The sequence below is a fragment of the Salmo salar genome, chromosome 11, assembly GCF_965601325.2.
Source record: "Salmo salar chromosome 11, fSalSal1, whole genome shotgun sequence".
Classification (NCBI taxonomy): Eukaryota; Metazoa; Chordata; class Actinopteri; order Salmoniformes; family Salmonidae; genus Salmo; species Salmo salar.
In genome coordinates this window covers 45,563,622-45,583,235 of record NC_138301.1, presented here as the reverse complement: position 1 = coordinate 45,583,235, position 19,614 = coordinate 45,563,622, and the positions used below count along the sequence as shown (strand labels likewise).

At 43.4% G+C, this 19,614-nt stretch overlaps 1 protein-coding gene across 1 annotated transcript; it reads right to left on the bottom strand.

The window, feature by feature from the left end:
• Nucleotides 1-1,169: 1,169 nt before the first annotated feature.
• On the bottom strand, nt 1,170-15,999 carry LOC106562604 (uncharacterized). Its single transcript, XM_014127553.3, has 12 exons — nt 15,874-15,999; nt 13,697-13,842; nt 12,300-12,435; nt 10,906-11,974; nt 9,434-9,575; nt 6,038-6,181; nt 5,726-5,784; nt 5,141-5,331; nt 4,374-4,774; nt 3,882-3,981; nt 2,936-3,131; nt 1,170-2,613 (listed from the first exon to the last, which is right to left on the bottom strand). The coding sequence occupies exons 1-12, from the start codon at nt 15,997-15,999 to the stop codon at nt 2,483-2,485; spliced, it is 2,841 nt and encodes a 946-aa protein (XP_013983028.2). The 3' UTR covers nt 1,170-2,482.
• Between the last annotated feature and the right edge of the window lie 3,615 nt (nt 16,000-19,614).

Here is a 19,614-nt window from a genome sequence, read left to right as displayed (position 1 = left end):
AGTAAAAAAGTGCAATACAGACACTTGTGGATGTGTGTCCTGAAGGTAGTCCAGCACTGGATGGAGGTATTTCCATATAGCAGGAGGGCCTTTGTGCCTAGAGGGGGAGATGGTTGTGAAGCGTATCGGCTCCTGTTGGTCAACGTACAGTACCCCAGTATGTAGAGAGGACTGCTGGTGTGGGGCCCCAAAGTCAACAGCTTGGATCTCCCATGTGTATCTGCAGACATAGTTGTCTGAAGAGTCCACAAGGATCAAGGCCTCCTCCATTGCCATGTGTTTCTTGAGCTCACGACAGTAGGTGTATTGCTGTTTAATGTTGAACAGGTGTTTTCTTAAACTTGTGAATGTAGTTGTGGAGCAACTCGGTAAGGTTCTCCTGGGTGCTCTCAACAGTTTTCTTGACAGTGATCCTAACTGTGGAACCCTTTATCTCGTGGTCTTTTTTTCAGTAGCCTTGTCTTCTGTGACCCATTGGAGAAAGGAAACTTTTGCCATGACATCATTTGTACTGGAGAGGGGGACACACTTTTGTATGCACAAAGCACACTCCCCGTACATGCACTTCTTGCTAGAGGATTCGCAGGATACCATCTCGGTCAAGCTCTCCAGATTTGAGGTCTCAATTACCTTCAGGAGATTCAGCTTCTCAGCCACAAATCTCAGATTCTCATGGATCTTACATAAGCACGTGTCTCGGTCAGACATGGAAGGGTGAACAACCCAAAAAGGTCTCAGGTGACAAAACGGAGCATAAGAGAGATTCTCAGGGTTCTCTGATAAAAATCTTCTGTGCAGGTTTTTCATGGTGTCCTCCAGGAACCTTTTCTGCATCTTGACTTTCTGCACTGTGATAGTTTGTTTCCTCCCAGTTGTGATCCAGCTCACATCATCTCTCAAATAGAATGACTTCACCTTTCTCTGGAATCCATCGGTGTGCCGGTTAGTGTGATTCCTTTCAAAGGTGCGTAGGCATTGCCTCTCCAGATGTCTCCAGCGTTGGTTTGAAAAGCATAGGGTATGCTCTGCAAATCTCTGTCATTTATATTTTCTGACAATCTTCCCTGTTATCACTTTTGAAATTATTTGTCATCCCAGCACATTATTATATTCATTTCCCAAGTAAAAATGACATGAAACGCCTGGGGGACATGACACAATTCTTAATGTCAGTTAAAAAATAAGATGTTTTAATTAGAAATATTAAATATAATGCTATATTTATTTCAATTCATTATACTGGATATTTCAATTTATATACAAAATCTTTTAACATTTCATTTTGGTGACGCAATACTTGAAATATAATATAAAAGTCAGAGGGACTGAAATATTACCCAGCCCAAGAATGACCCACTTGTATTCAACACTGAACTGTGTCAACCACAGGAGGTTGGTGGCACTTTAATTGGGGAGGACAAGCTCCTGATAATGGCTGGAGCGGAATAGGATGGAATGGTGTTAAATACATCAAACACATGGTTTCCATGGTTTCCTTGAGTTTGATGCCGTTCCATTCACTCCGTTCCAGACATTATTATGAGCTGTCCTCCCCTCAGCAGCCTCCACTGGTGTCAACTTATTTAGAGTTGAGTTTTATTCCAGTACACATGGCAGCGTCAAGATGAATTGAGTATACAACAAGGAATTCACTAATTTAAAATAAATCTATACATCATTTCTTTGCATTAGGCCTATAGGTCTATATTTCCTCAGCAGAATCATATAGACTAAACATTTATTTTAACCAGGGTCCCATTTTGATGTAACACAATCATAACAAATAAATATAATTGATCCCTGGTTCAACAGACCCTGGCCTATATAGAAAGCTTTCCAGAATGTGACAGCGGTATTTCAGAGTACATCCCAGTATTACATGACTATCCCCACATCACAATACAGATCATAAGAAGAAGCAGGAGTTAAACTGGTCAAACAAGTTGGAGGAGACATTTGGGCCTAACCTCTACAGTTGTTGTGTGGTTTATAGCTGTTCTGTCTTTGTATATTACACCTCATTTGTACACTAGAGGGCACTATATGGGTCACATGCATATAGGCTAGGCTACAGTAAATATAGATATATTACAGGAGGTTGGTGGCACCTTAATTGGGGATCACAGGTCCATGGTAATGGCTGGAGTGAAATGAGTAGAATGGTATCAAATACCATTCGCTCAACTCACTCCATTCCAGACAATATGAGCTGTGCTCCCCTCAGCAGCTTCCTGTGATATATGAACACTTGCAATCCTACTGGTGCTCGAGTGGCTATTAAGAACTTTTGACTTGGTCAGCCAAGACACATGTTATAATTGGAGTTACCGCTAAGTACGTTTACGGATTAATGCATATTCTTGTATTGATCCCAAGAGACATTTCATTGTAAAAGTCAGAGACCACTTTCAAATCTTCTATATTTCCCACCATCCTTCTTTCTATAATGCAGGCTATACGTGAAAGGATGGCTGCCATCGGACTAAGTCTCAAATGTTGTCAGGGGCTGGTATTTAACGCCTGATGTTTTGTCCTTGTAGAGCATCACTCCGCACAGCATGGCAACGGCTGCTACGATACACCCAACCATCAACCCCATGTTCATGTTGGTCACTGGAAAAACAAGAAAACACACAAACACCTTTTTATGCAGAGATGCTATTTCTTGTTGTAGATTCCACTGTAGAGGTCCTTCTTAAATGTGTAGTCATTTAGCAGACACTCTTATCCACAGCAACGTACACTAGTGAGAGCATACATCTTCATGTATTTTTTTCTTAATGGTCTCCCGTGGGATTTGAACCCACAACCCTGGCGTTGCAAGTGCCATGATTCACCAACTCAACTTCTGCACTATACTGTATCTTCAATAACTCGGAGTAAAATATTTGATTTCTAGCAATGGCTACAGCCGTTACCCTCAGGGTTAGCTTACCTGAGCTCTCTGAACTCCTTCTCAGGCGCAAAGGACCCTGGGAGATGTGGTGTTTGGCCGTTTGCATGGCGGCCTCTCTCTTGCGGTGGTGGTGGTGGCCAGCAGGCTGGGGGGAGGTGGAGTTGACGCAGCCCTGGGCACACCGGGTGTTGGGGTTCCCAGCCTCACACAGGATCACTGAACAGCTGATGTACACCTATAGCCAGAGGGTTCAAAGGTCACTGAACAGCTGATGTACACCTATAGCCAGAGGGTTCAAAGGTCACTGAACAGCTGATGTACACCTATAGCCAGAGGGTTCAAAGGTCACTGAACAGCTGATGTACACCTATAGCCAGAGGGTTCAAAGGTCACTGAACAGCTGATGTACACCTATAGCCAGAGGGTTCAAAGGTCACTGAACAGCTGATGTACACCTATAGCCAGAGGGTTCAAAGGTCACTGAACAGCTGATGTACACCTATAGCCAGAGGGTTCAAAGGTCACTGAACAGCTGATGTACACCTATAGCCAGAGGGTTTAAAGGTCACTGAATAGCAGATGTACACCTATAGCCAGAGGGTTCAAAGGTCACTGAGCATCTGATGTACACCCATAGCCAGAGGGTTTAAAGGTCACTGAACAGCTGATGTACACCTATAGCCAGAGCGTTTAAAGGTCACTGAATAGCAGATGTACACCTATAGCCAGAGGGATTAAAGGTCACTGAACAGCTGATGTACACCTATAGCCAGAGGGTTTAAAGGTTACTGAATAGCAGATGTACACCTATAGCCAGAGGGTTCAAAGGTCACTGAACAGCTGATGTACACCTATAGCCAGAGGGTTTAAAGGTCACTGAACAGCTGATGTACACCTATAGCCAGAGGGTTCAAAGGTTACTGAACAGAGAAGATATCACCCTTGATATGACCCTTGAATGATCCAGCAATCTGTCCCCATTTACCTGGTCGTGCATTCCGATGAATTTGAAAGCTTCCATTCCGAACTGGAAATGCCTCTGGTGACGGGGTGAGAAGATTTGAACCGTCTCGTCCACAATGCACCTGGTAAAAAAACAGACAGTTAAAACCTAGAGTACAGTAAATATGTAAAGTACATACAGTAAAACAATCTTTTAGTCTATAATATTCCCCAGCATCTATTACTCATCTCACAGTACTGACAAGTGTCCACCATGAGGTTGATGAATGCCTCAGTGTTTATATTTTAATATATATATATATATATATATATATATATATATATATATATATATATATATATATATATATATATATATATATATATGTATGTGTGTTTCCTTTCTCTAATCACCATTACTATTATTATTATGTTGAATGTTATTGTTGATGTCTTTCTCTCACTTTGCTTTACCAACAGTAGCCTTGCTACTCATGCTAATAAAGCTGATCTGAATCTGTGTGATCAGTCTCACCCGTTTTCTATGATGGGGTAGGTGGGGTGGTAGTTGGGGTTGTCGTACGGCGCCGCTCTGCAGGACTCCACGAAGAGCTCAGTGTTGTTCACAGTGGACACGGCCTCAATGTCCATGTAGATCATCTGCTTCACCACCACGTCTAACGGGTAGTCACGGGAATCCACCATATTGGTGAACTGGCTGGTCTGGTAGAACTCAAACTGGTAGGTGAACGTGCCGAAGCCTTTCTCCACCACCGTGATGCTGTCCCTGTGTGCACTGAAGCCCAGGGACACGTTGCCACGTTTGGCGTACTGGCAGTAGAACTGGATCTCCACCTGGTGGTGCCTGGTGATGATGTCGTTGGGGTTGTCGAAGGTGGTGATTTCGTTCTTGAAGATGAGGTTGTCGTCGTCCTCCTGGATTGAGAGAGATGGAGAGGAACATCATCTAGACAGTTACATTTGTGGGCACTGCCAGCACTGAACTTTACACACATCACCAAGATGTTGCTTTCTCTTTTGATGCAAAACTGTTCTGAGGGCAGATCTTCCCACAGGCAGCATGAAGCCACCCCTCACCAAAACACTACATCTTGACTGTTTCTCTGAGGAAACCAATTCAAGATCTGTCAGCCTAGCTGGTGCCTTGGGGTGAATATCCCCTCGAACCAGGTTCAATATAGAGAACGCAGACAAACACCCAGGAGTGAATGGGTCTCACACAAAGAGGAATACTGTACATGTGTCATCCCACTGTAATATTTGACATCTCGGAGGCCTCACCTCTATCTGAGTGCCACAGGCATTGAGGGGGATGACTCCAATGATGTGGGTGTTGTTAGAGAAGCGTTGCAGGTCGCAGGCAGAGTTACTGGGATCGTTGAGGCGGAGATGGTCCTCGTCAATTCCAGTAACAGAGGACTTCTCCACTTCTACCGTCATCTTGGTCTCATCACACACCACCTTGGCTTTGACTGTCACGGGAGACATTTTGTTATTGTTGTATTTCGTCCTATCTTTTGCATACATATCTTAATCAAAACAATCCGACTGTGAACCATGATTTGAGTTGGTTGGGGTCATTTTGAGTTTCATTTTTATCTTTCCTTCATGTTTGGTGATTTCAGATGTGTTGTCAAGGCATAGTATGTATCATACAGTATTCACAGCTTCATCTGTTATCAAAGTGCACAATTATACAATCACACACCACAGCATATTGTCCAATAACATGCCACAGCATATTGTCCAATCACATGCCACAGCATATTGTCCAATCACACGCCACAGCATATTGTCCAATCACACGCCACAGCATATTGTCCAATCACACGCCACAGCATATTGTTGGTGGAAGAATGTACAAACCCTTTCTGCGTCCGACCTCCACCACAACACATCTCATCTCAGATTGATAAACACTAGATCTGAAAGTATTAGAGAAGATCACGGTGAACAACGGCAGAATATTATTATTATTACATGTATTATTAGTTGCTCTCATGTGCGTTGGGAAATTAAATATCATAAAAAGAGGAAACTCCAGAGGGAAGTAGTAGAACGTACAGGAAGTAGCAGAACGTACAGGAAGTCACAGAACATACAGGAAGTAGCAGAACGTACAGGAAGTAGAAGAGCAGTTCTGGTGTTGTTTCTAGCATTATAAAACATAAGACCTACCCAGATAGCCCCTCAGTGATGAAGCAAATGGGGAAATATTCCCCCAGATTGTCCCGGATGGGTGTCCACCGGATGACAAACTCCCCCTGGGTAGTCATGTGATTGGTGATGTTCAGAGGTCCACTGACGATGACATCATTAATCCTAGAAAGGAGACAAAATGGAAAAGGTAAATGCTAGGTGGGATCCTTGGATGACCCAACCCTGAATCCTAACCCTAACCTTAACCTCTCCCCTAACTTAAACCACTGTATACATCAATGACGTCACTCTTGCTGCTGCTGATTCTCTGATCCACCTCTACGCAGACAACACCATTCTGTATACTTCTGGCCCTTCTTTGGACTCTGTGTTAACTAACCTCCAGATGAGCATCAATGCCATATAACTCTCCTTCCATGGCCTCCAACTGCTCTTAAATGCAAGTAAAACTAAATGCATGCTCTTCAACCGATCGCTACCAGCACCTGCCTGTTCTGACCTAGAATACGTGGAAAACGACAAATACCTAGGTGTCTGGTTAGACTGTAAACTCTCCTTCCAGACTCACATCAAACATCTCCAATCCAAAATTAAATCTACAATCGGTTTCCTATTTCACAACAAAGCATCCTTCACTCATGCTGCAAAACATACCCTCGTAAAACTGACCATCCTACTGATCCTTGACTTCAGCGATGTCATTTACAAAATAGCCTCCAACACTCTACTCAGCAAATTGGATGCAGTCTATCACAGTGCCATCCGTTTTGTCACCAAAGCCCCATATACTACCCACCACTGCGACCTGTATGCCCTCATTGGCTGGCCCTCGTTTCATATTCGTCGCCAAACCCACTGGCTCCAAGTCATCTATAAGTCTCTGCTAGGTAAAGCCCCGCCTTATCTCAGCTAACTGGTCACCATAGCAGTCTCTATCACTCCAGTGTTTAATTGCTAAATTGTAATTGTTATATTTCACCACTATGGCATATTTATTGCCCTACCTCCCTTATCTTACCTCATTTGCACACGCTGTACAGTGGGGGAAAAAAGTATTTGATCCCCTGCTGATTTTGTACGTTTGCCCACTGATGAAGAAAGGATCAGTCTATAATTTTAATGGTATGTTTATTTGAACAGTGAGAGACAGAATAACAACAAAAATATCCAGAAAAACGCATGTCAAAAATGTTATAAATTGATTTGCATTTTAATGAGGGAAATAAGTATTAGGCCCCCTCTCAATCAGAAAGATTTCTGGCTCCCAGGTGTCTTTTATACAGGTAACGAGCTGAGATTAGGAGCACACTCTTAAAGGGAGTGCTCCTAACCGCAGCTTGTTACCTGTAAAAAAGACACCTGTCCACAGAAGCAATCAATCAGATTCCAAACTCTCCACATTGGCCAAGACCAAAGAGCTCTCCAAGGATGTCAGGGACAAGATTGTAGACCTACACAAGGCTGGAATGGGCTACAAGACCATCGCCAAGCAGCTTGGTGAGAAGGTGACAACATTTGGTGCGATTATTCGCAAATGGAAGAAACACAAAAGAACTGTCAATATCCCTCGGCCTGGGGCTCCATGCAAGATCTTACCTCGTGGGGTTGCATTGATCATGAGAACGGTGAGGAATCAGCCCAGAACTACACGGGAGGATCTTGTCAATGATCTCAAGGCAGCTGGGACCATAGTCACCAAGAAAACAATTGGTAACGCACTATGCCGTGAAGGACTGAAATCCTGCAGCGCCCGCAAGGTCCCCCTGCTCAAGAATACATATACATGCCCGTCTGAAGTTTGCCAATGAACATCTGAATGATTCAGAGAACAACTGGTGAAAGTGTTGTGGTCAGATGAGACCAAAATGGAGCTCTTTGGCATCAACTCAACTCACCGTGTTTGGAGGAGGAGGAATGCTGCCTATGACCCCAAGAACACCATCTCCACCGTCAAACATGGAGGTGGAAACATTATGCTTTGGGGGTGTTTTTCTGCTAAGGGGACAGGACAACTTCACCGCATCAAAGGACGATGGACGGGGCCATGTACCGTCAAATCTTGGGTGAGAACCTCCTTCCCTCAGCCAGGGCATTGAAAATGGGTCGTGGATGGGTATTCCAGCATGACAAAACACATGGCCAAGGCAACAAAGGAGTGGCTCAAGAAGAAGAACATTAAGGTCCTGGAGTGGCCTAGCCAGTCTCCAGACCTTAATCCCATAGAAAATCTGTGGAGGGAGCTGAAGGTTCGAGTTGCCAAACGTCAGCCTCGAATCCTTAATGACTTGGAGAGGATCTGCAAAGACGAGTGGGACAAAATCCCTCCTGAGATGTGTGCAAACCTGGTGGCCAACTACAAGAAACGTCTGACCTCTGTGATTGCCAACAAGGGTTTTGCCACCAAGTACTAAGTCATGTTTTGCAGATGGGTCAAATACTTATTTCCCTCATTAAAATGCAAATAATTGTATAACATTTTTGACATGCGTTTTTCAAATAAACCTACCATTAAAATTATAGACTGATCATTTTTTTGTAAGTGGGCAAATGTACAAAATCAGCAAGGGATCAAATACTTTTTTCCCCCACTGTATATAGACTTTTTAAAAAATTGTGTTTTTGACTATGTTTGTTTATTCCATGTGTAACTCTGTGTTGTTGTTTGTGTCGCACTGCTTTGCTTTATCTTGGCCAGGTCGCAGTTGTAAATGAGAACTTGTTCTCAACTTGCCTACCTGGTTAAATAAAGGTGAAATAATAAATAAAAAACCTTACTTAACCTTAACCCTTACCTTAGCCGTTTTTAAATTGCAACTTGGGGTGACATCAGAGTCAGATGTCACAAGCATCTCACTTAGCAAAGAGACAGCCACACCAATCCAGATCAATCACAGAAAATACATTTACTCTTAATTGGAAAACTCTTGCTTTTCTTAGACCTTTTGGTGAACTTATACAGTAGGCTGCCTTAAGCCAAATAATTGATTGCAGAAGAAAATATTTGTAATCGCTGAAAAAGTACTACAGGTGATAACGTTTTTAGTTAAAGCCAGGACGCATTGTTAAAATCAGGACTAAACTGTTACAGCCAGGATCTATTGTTAAAATCAGGACTAAACTGTTACAGCCAGGATCTATTGTTAAAATCAGGACTGAACTGTTACAGCCAGGATCTTTTGTTAAAATCAGGACTAAACTGTTACAGCCAGGATCTATTGTTAAAATCAGGACTGAACTGTTACAGCCAGGATCTTTTGTTAAAATCAGGACTAAACTGTTACAGCCAGAATCTATTGTTAAAATCAGGACTGAACTGTTACAGCCAGGATGACCTGTTACAACCAGTGCATGCACTAGAAATATAATCCTGTGTATAATACTGTAGCATAGACTATCATGGATGTTGTCTCTTACGTTGAGTGTGTAGCCTCGGCCTTGACCCTGAACTCCAGCTCTTTGTTGACCTCGGCGTGGAGATGTTCTCCGTTGAGTGGTGTTGGCTGCACGAACCTGGGCAGGTACATACCCTCATCACAGGACGGAACAATAGAGTCCACTGAAGTGGAAAAGAACACAAACGTACACAAGTAAAGGCCAATACTTAACAAATAAATGCCATGTTTGATGTTGTTTAAAGAATAAATATGTCCAATCCTCCATCCAGGGGGCAGCAGGTAGCCTAGTGGTTAGAGTGTTGGACTAGTAACCAGCAGGTAGCCTAGTGGTTAGAGCGTTGGGTTAGTAACCAGCAGGTAGCCTAGTGGTTAGAGCGTTGGGTTAGTAACCAGCAGGTAGCCTAGTGGTTAGAGCGTTGGGTTAGTAACCAGTAGGTAGCCTAGTGGTTAGAGCGTTGGGTTAGTAACCAGTAGGTAGCCTAGTGGTTAGAGCGTTGGGTTAGTAACCAGCAGGTAGCCTAGTGGTTAGAGTGTTGGACTAGTAACCAGCAGGTAGTCTAGTGGTTAGAGTGTTGGACTAGTAACCAGCAGGTAGCCTAGTGGTTAGAGCGTTGGGTTAGTCACCAGCAGGTAGCCTAGTGGTTAGAGTGTTGGACTAGTAACCTGCAGGTAGCCTAGTGGTTTGAGCGTTGGACTAGTAACCAGCAGGTAGTCTAGTGGTTAGAGTGTTGGACTAGTAACCAGCAGGTAGCCTAGTGGTTAGAGCGTTGGGTTAGTAACCAGCAGGTAGCCTAGTGGTTAGAGCGTTGGGTTAGTAACCAGCAGGTAGCCTAGTGGTTAGAGCGTTGGACTAGTAACCAGCAGGTAGTCTAGTGGTTAGAGTGTTGGACTAGTAACCAGCAGGTAGCCTAGTGGTTAGAGCGTTGGGTTAGTAACCAGCAGGTAGCCTAGTGGTTAGAGTGTTGGACTAGTAACCAGCAGGTAGCCTAGTGGTTTGAGCGTTGGACCAGTAACCAGCAGGTAGCCTAGTGGTTAGAGTGTTGGACTAGTAACCAGCAGGTAGCCTAGTGGTTAGAGTGTTGGACTAGTAACCAGCAGGTAGCCTAGTGGTTAGAGCGTTGGGTTAGTAACCAGCAGATAGCCTAGTGGTTAGAGCGTTGGGTTAGTAACCAGCAGGTAGCCTAGTGGTTAGAGCGTTGGGTTAGTAACCAGCAGGTAGCCTAGTGGTTAGAGTGTTGGGTTAGTAACCAGCAGGTAGCCTAGTGGTTAGAGCGTTGGGTTAGTAACCAGCAGGTTGCTGGGTTTAATCCCCGAGCTGACAAGGTAAAAATCTGTCGTTCTGCCCCTGAACAAGATAGTTAACCCACTGTTCCCCGGTTGGCCGTCTTTTTAAATAAGAATTTGTTCTTAACTGACTTGACCAGTTAAATAAAGGTTCAAGACATAATAAAATCCAATGCATTGTTAACCATCAGAAGAGGAGTCTCTCACCCAGAAGAGAGAAATGCAGAGGGAGTTTGCTGAGGGGAGCAGTGGAGGAATACAGGCTTCCTGGGGTGGTGGTGGGCCAGGTAGTGGTGGGGGGCCAGGTAGTGGTGGTAGTGGGCCTGGTGGTGGTGGGCCAGGGGGGGGTGGTGGTGGTGGTAGTGGTGGTGGTAGTAGGCCAGGTGGTGGTGGTAGTGGGCCAGGTGGTGGTGGTAGTGGGCGTGGTGGTGGTGGTGGTAGTAGTGGGCCAGGGGGTGGTGGTGGTGGTGGTAGTGGGTGTGGTGGTGGTAGTGGGCCAGGTGGTGGTGGTAGTGGGCCAGGGGGTGGTGGTGGTGGTGGTGGTGGTGGTGGTGGTGGTAGTGGGCGTGGTGGTGGTAGTGGGCCTGGTGGTGGTGGTGGTGGGCCAGGGGGTGGTGGTAGTGGGTGTGGTGGTAGTAGTGGGCCAGGGGGTGGTGGTAGTGGGCGTGGTGGTAGTAGTGGGCGTGGTGGTGGTAGTGGGCCAGGGGGTGGTGGTGGTAGTGGGCCAGGGGGGGGTGGTAGTGGTGTGGGCGTGGTGGTGGTAGTGGTAGTGGGCCTGGTGGTAGTAGTGGTAGTGGGCCAGGGGGTGGTGGTGGTAGTGGGCCAGGGGGTGGTAGTGGTAGTGGGCCAGGGGGTGGTAGTGGTAGTGGGCCTGGTGGTGGTAGTGGTAGTGGGCCAGGGGGTGGTGGTGGTAGTGGTGGTGGTAGTGGGCGTGGTGGTGGTAGTGGTAGTGGGCCTGGTGGTGGTGGTGGTAGTGGGCCAGGGGGTGGTGGTGGTAGTGGGCGTGGTGGTGGTAGTGGTAGTGGGCGTGGTAGTGGTAGTGGTAGTGGGCCTGGTGGTGGTAGTGGGCGTGATGGTGGTAGTGGTAGTGGGCGTGGTGGTGGTAGTGGGCCAGGGGGTGGTGGTGGTAGTGGGCCAGGGGGTGGGGGTGGTAGTGGTAGTGGGCCAGGGGGTGGTGGTGGTAGTGGGCCAGGTGGTGGTGGTAGTGGGATAGGAGACGGTTGTTTGGTAGCTGGAGCGTCGGCGTCTCCCTGCATGAAGCGGTGCCCTGGAGGAACTAGAGCCATCGGTGTAGGACAGGGTGATGTGTTGGTTAGGAAAGTCCTCTACAACTAGCTCAAACCCATAGACGCCACTCGTTGAAGTGTAGCCGTATTGTAAGGAGCAAGAGCCCTAACAGTGAAGAGGTTAGAACACAAATGGAATAGCTGGTTAAGACCAAAGACAATATGCAATATTGTGTAATCCCATATAGATTGAATACAAATGAGTTGTGGTTTATGTTGTAATGTTTTGGTCTCAACGTGACAGCCCAGCACATCGTGGAGTATATCAACAATCACATGAGATTCAAGGTGTTGGAAATAACTGCCCACACCAACCTGATCCAGGTAGAAACCTGAAGGCTGGTCACACCTATTGCACTCAGGTCTGTCCAATCCGTATCTGCATCTGACACGATCACCGTCAGGGTCAAAGGCCATGAGGTTGTAGGACCTCTGACAGTTCTGGGGAACACTACAATGACATGAGTCAGAAATACGACATATGAAATGAGTAAACTCTAAGGGCTCTATTTTAACAAACCTAACACAGCGGTCAGTCTAAGAGCTGGCAGGAGAGCTACAGGTTCGGAGGCGTGTCAGAAATATTTTTGCTATTTTCACCACCACAATTTTAGGCGAAGTTGCTGGCAGTGGTGCAAAAGGGGCTGGGCCTTGATTTGTATTTATGTATTTTATTTAACCTTTATTTAACTAGGCAAGTCGATGAATAAACCAGTTGTGGGTGTGTCGAGGCTTGACCCCTCACTGGCCAATCAGAACGTGTTCCATGGCTAAACATGTGGTTGCTTCAAGTTGTGTATTTACGGTATTTTATATATTTATTGCGTTGTCATCAACTCCAGTTAGAACGTTAGTCCGTTACAGCCTCATTAGTTAAATAGCCTGATCCATGTTTGCAGAAAACAGTATGTTGAACATGTTTACAGTCCACATTGTTCTAATTGTATTGCTTCAGTATGGAAATGAACATAGGCTATAGCATGTGCACTGATATAGGGGCAAGGCCAACTGTAAATTGCAGTCTGGACATGGACATGCCAAAAGAACGGACCGGTGTGGGGGCTGCCCCTGGACACACCTGAAATATGGCCACCTCGCCATAACGAAATTGCGAACTAACTTGAGTTTGATACTTGCGCCTCCTTACCGCCAGCCAAAAGATGTAGGAATTTGTCTAATTAGGATTTCAATAACCTATGTTGTATATAAAATAACTGATCGGTTCAGAGAGGTAATGTATAGGGAGTCAGAAAGTTGTTACCGTATGAAAGGAAGAATGGCTGTGACTGGAGATCTGTTGGGTTCACCAGTATCAGATCTTGTTCCCAGATCCACTTGTGTTTCCAGGCTCCAAGATCCAAGACCGTTTACTGTGGGGATCCAACAGCAGCTGTTCTGTCTGTTACAACAACAAAACATCTTTAGATAAGTGGTCACTTGGGCTGGAATGTTATCAAACCCACCATAGCAATGTCCTTTACCGAGTGTCTTTGTCATGGTCTTTAAAAAAAAACTCAGAGGGGAGTCTACCTTGTAGAAGTAGGTTTTAACAGTATAGTTAAACCCATTATACCAGATGTGAGCTTAACATGAGTCATTGTGCACAATGCGTGTTCAATAAATTGAGTAGATGTATTTCATAACAAACTTACACCAATTGAAAAGGTTTATCACTGGGGATATCTTTGGTCTCAACAGTTTCAGTTTCACACCACTGGTTGTTGTAACCACTCCGTCCTCTGCTGCTGCTGTCAATTGTGCCTCTGACATATTTGACAGAAGAGCCGCAGTTCCCTGTGGAACAATACCAGCCCTCGTAAGCGCACCAATCATGGGTATTCTTGTAGCGGAAATCCACCTGGGGAACAGAAAGTCACATTGTTATGGGGCAATAAAACATAATTAGACTGATGAAGTCTGATTAACGCTGTTGTTTTGAAACAGCTTTTGCAGAACAATTGTTTCAATCTCACCAGAATCATGTCAATATTTCCAACAGAGACTGAGATAGCATTTGATCTGTGATAACTGGCAGATGATAACAGATTAGCACTCACTCACTGCAGTTGGAGATTTGCGCAATATAAATGTTTAGCATTTTTAATATGCTGATATTAACGATAAAGACAAACAGGAAAAGAGAAATGGGTAATACTTACTCTACATAGAAAATACTCAAACAAACCAATCAGCAGCAGCTACATCTTGAATGAAGTGGGGTTGTTTTACAGCCAAGTGGTTGGCATGGAATTCTATATATTTTCATAGATAACATTATACGCGCATGAAAGATAAGTACTCGCTGGGACTTCTTCGGTTGGACCTTGTGTACAATTGACGATAGAAATAAATGTAATGTTTAAGAGCTTGTCTCAATAAAGGACAACGGGGGACCATTCTTTCACACATTTGGATCCACGGTTCTATGAATCCACTGTTAATTTCTCTAATGGCAAGACGTCTGCAACCTGTTTTAACCTGTTTTAATTGAAAAGTGGGTGGTTTGTCATTTTTTTTCTCCAAAATACAAGAATACATTTATCTGCAAAGTAGGAAATTGTTATCAGCAGCAACCTTAGCTTGTCTGAGTCAAGCGTGGCATTTGGCATATAATTAAGGACGTAACGGCTTGGAGATTGTTCTAACTCCATGTCTAATATTATCAGAGCGGCTGTATGGATAGAGCGCCAGAAATCCACTAACTTACTGCAATGACAGAATCGGTGCACAACGGTTCCTTTCTCTGTCCTACACATGCACCAGATTTGTTAAGGGTTTAGACCAGTGAAACATGTTCACCTGTTATTTTCATACTGAATAAAACATAACAAATGGAAAAACAAACACTAAGAAAAAAATTACTTGAAATAGTGTTTAATGTTTTCTTTTATTCCCTTCTGAAAATACCAGATGCTCATTTTGCATTGATGCAAAAGCTTAATACATCTCAAATGTATTTATTCTATAGCCTCTTATGTCTCAATAATTTAATAAGAACAAAACTTTGCATACCATGAATTAAAACATAAATACTCATATGTTAAATAAAACAATAAATGGTGATTGAATATAATTGATATAAATTCACAATTATTGCAATCACTTTCCTTAATATACCGTATTACAATGAATTGTATTGGAATAGACATGATGTGATTCAACATTTGTCACGTGCGCCGAAGGTAACAGGTGTAGAAGTCCTTACGGTGAAATGCTGAGTGGCGAGCCCTTAACCAACAACGCAGAGTTTAAAAAGTAAGAACAATTTGCTAAATTAACTAAAGGAAAAATAGTAACCCAATAAAATAACAATAACGAGGCTATATACAAGTGCAATGTGTACGGGGTAGTCGAGGTAATTGAGGAAATATGTACATGTAGGTATTAGGGATAAAGTGACTATGCATTGATAATAAACAGATAGTAGCAGCATATGTGAAGAGTGTGAAGGTGTGTGTGTGTGTGTGTGTGTGTGTGTGTGTGGTGTGGGGGGGGGGGGGGGGGGGGAGAGTCCAACCTGTCTGCTGCAACAAAACATATAGTAAATAGTAATAAAATAAGGGGGTCAATGTAAATAGTCCTGGTAGTCATGTGATTAATGGTTCAGCAGTCATATGGCTTGATGTTAGAAGCTGTTGGAGCCTTTTGGTCCCAGACTCGGTGCTTTGGTACTGCTTGCAGTGCGGTAGCAGAGAGAACAGTCTATGACTCAGGTGGCTGAACTATTGGGTCACTAATGCTGCGTTTACACAAGCAGCCAAATTCTGATCTTATGCCATGAAATAGTCTTTTGTCCAATCAGATCAGATCTTTTGCCCATAATTGGGAAAAAGATCAGAATTGGGCTGCCTGTGTAAACGCAGCCAATGATCCCATGAATATCTCTCACCTTGAACGTTCCGTCAGCGTTCCTCCCTTTGGGGGTGAAGGACATGGCGCCTCCATAGAAGTGTCCTGCTGAAGCCAGGGAGACCAGTAGCAGCAGATGCAGCAACACCGGTGTGGAGGGGGACATGATGCCTGGATCTCTCTGGAGGATTCCTCTCTACCTATCTAACCCACAGCATCCAACCTCCAAACCTTTATACCTTTTCAGACACGCCATCCATTCAGGAGGAATGTCAGAGCAGATGCCAACGTCGTTTCCTTTGTCACTCACCCTGGACATGTTCTCTTTATGACAGGTGTAACTGGTTTTATTGAACTGGGAAACAAAGGCTAAAATCCTTTTCATAATAACCTGAAACGAAAGGGGAAATAAAGTTGTGTGTTATAGTGATTCTGCATATCTTGAACTTTTCTCTGCTAATCTCTTACATTGGCCTCATTTATATTTCCATGTTAGTCATTTAGCAGACTCTCTGATCCAGAGCCACTTACAGGATCAATTAGGGTTAAGTGCCTTGCTCAAGGGCACATCTATAGATTGTTCACCTAGTCAGCTAGTAAGCATTTGCACCAGTACTATGCACTTATGACACATGAAAGGTATTTCAATCTAATACAAATAAATGATGAGACTGAATAATCAAGATTAAGAAAGATTAAGGTTAATACAAGTATTTCACACCAGAATGTTGGTCCATTTTAATGACATGTATTTCACAACTAGTGTTGTTACCACTGTAGATAATGGTGAGTTTATTGATTCATGAGTAGGTTTTCATTATGTGTTTGGTTTGGGTTATTGTGTCTGTGGGGGGGAATGGCCCCAGCAATTCAAAATGTATGGTACACAATGCATACTGATCATAACGGTGCAAAACTTGCCTATGAAAATATAATGCATTGGTCCTGCTACAGATGACTTTGTAAATACATCCTTCATTCCCTCCTTGGGTAGGCTGGATAGGTGAAAACAGCCATCCACTACCCTTTCACCAATCCAATCTATATTCACCCATGGTATTGCTCCCCTTGAGGTGTTCTAATTCTCTCTCCACGCCTGTTACCATGGTGAGGATTGCACAATCAAAAAAAGGATGCTTTTCATGGTAATTCATGACAATCATCTTTAAATCAATGTGTGAATCGAAAGTATGTTTTTATACTTCTTCTCTGTCCCTATCAGATGTTTTTTTAATCTGTTTTCACATTGTTTAAATGGCATGGGTGGGTTGTAATCCATCTGACTAACAGCATGAAGATGTTCAACAAGATTAGGTCATGATGACGGGTGATTTATTATCTCAGCTCTCTTCTCAAACATCAGGTGAGGTGAAAAATGCTTCTTGAATGAAATAACATGTTGGAAACATAATAGGTCAAAGATAAAAAAAATTATGCCCTGCCCCATTGTTTTCAGTAGATGTATCATGCTTCAGGAATGTTCCACAGGACTCAAGGATGTTGCTGGCAAGTCACTGAACTTGAGATGAAACCTTTAGTATGTAATGAAATGGCTTCCAAGGAGATGCTTAATCTGAGTTGGACAATACCACCTGAAAATAAACCCCTACATAACCACTTGACCCTACAATACTAATACTAAATACTTACAATAGCAAAGGTTGTGCTGCACGATAGAGACACCAACTCAACCAGACAGTATGTGTTTTATAGATATTGAAGTGAACTAATTCATTCATACTACAGATTGTAAATTAAGGTAATTACACCTGTCTCCTTATATCTGAGTGAATTCAGTAGCTTTTCACACTCATGCACATTAACACAGATCATCACCAATCACCCAAACACTGATTGTCATGTGGACTTCAGTTGAAATAACAAGGGTGTCTCTCGGAACAAAAAACTGTGCCTGTAAACTGGTGACTATCCATCAAGGTTCATTCAATCAATCAATCATTAGTTTGTGCCATACAGTGTGTGTTGTTTGTCCTAATGTCGGTCTGTTGCTACCCAGGCTCCGTTCTGCCTTACAGTAGACTAGGTGAGGAAGTGTTTAATAACACATTGTTAACATCTCAATCCCACACAGTCATTCAAGGCATTCATCTGCAGACAATAGGGTCCGATCAAATTTACTAGAGGGAAGCATTAGAGACTTGAACACCAGAAACGCTGTAAATGATATTGTATTCAAGCTTTTTTATGCATTGAGACTGGGCTACAACACAGGGAGATTTGATTTGGTTTCTGTGTTTCTAATGCAAATGTGAAGTATCCTGTTCATACACTACTGGTCAAAGGTTTTACAACACCTACCCATTCCAGGGTTTTTATTTATTTTTACTATTTTATACATTGTAGAATAATAGTAAAGACATCAAAACTATGAAATAACACATATGGAATCATGTAGTAACCAAAAAAGTGTTAAACAAATTAAAATATATTTGAGATTCTTCAAATAGCCACCTGTTGCCTTGATGACAGCTTTGCACACTCTTGGCATTCTCTCAACCAGCTTCATGAGGTAGTCACCTGGAATGTATTTCAATTAACAGGTGTGCCTTCTTAAAAGTTAATTTGTGGAATTTCTTTCCTTCTTAATGTTGTTTTTTTTGTGACAAGGTAGGGGTGGTATACAGAAGATATGTCACGTCCTGACCAGTAAAGGGGTTATTTGTTATTTGAGTTTGGTCAGGACGTGGCAGGGGGTATTTGTTTTATATGGTTCGGGGTGGTTGTGTATGTAGAGGGGTGTTAGATTTATGTATTCCGGGGTTTTTGGTTATTGTTCTATGTTAGTTTATTTCTATGTTCTGTCTAGTCGTTTGTATTTCTATGTTTGCTAATTGTTGTTGGGGCCTTCAGTTGGAGGCAGCTGTCTATCGTTGCCTCTGATTGAAGGTCCTATAATTAGGAGTATGTTTGTTTTGGGGTTTGTGGGAGATTGTTTCTTGGATTGCTGTGTGAGCCTACTAGACTGTTTTGTCGTCCGTTTATCGTTTTTCGTGTTTGTTTTGGATGAATAAAAATGAGCATTCACGTACCCGCTGCGCCTTGTCCATCTATTACGACGACCGTGACAAGATAGCTCTATTTGGTAAAAGACCAAGTCCATATTATGGCAAGAACAGCTCAAATATGCAAAAAGAAATGACACTCCATCATTACTTTAAGACATGAAGGTCAGTCAATACGGAAAATTTCAAGAACTTCTGACAGTTTCTTCAAGTGCAGTCGCAAAAACCCTCAAGCGCTATGATGAAACTGGCTCTCACGAGGACCGCCATAGGATAGGAAGACCCAGAGTTACCTCTGCTTCAGAGGATAAGTTCATTAGAGTTACCAGCCTCATAAATTGCAGCCAAAATAAATGCTTCACCGAGTTGAAGTAACAGACTCTTCTCAACATCAACTGTTCAGACGAGAATCAGGCCTTCATGGTCGAATTGCTGCAAAGAAACCACTACTAAAGGACACCAATAAGAAGAAGAGACTTGTTTGTGCCAAGAAACACGAGCAATGGACATTAGACTGGTGGATATCTGTCCTTTGGTCTGGAGTCCAAATTTGAGATTTTTGGTTCCAACTGCTGTGTCTTTGTGAGACGTGGTGTGGATGAACGGATGATCTCTGCATGTGTTTTTCCCACCGTGAAGCATGGAGGAGGAGGTGTGATGTGTGGGGGTGCTTTTCTGGTGTCAGTGATTTATTTAGAATTCAAGGCACACTTAACCAGCATGGCTACCACACCATAATGCAGCGATACGCCATCCCA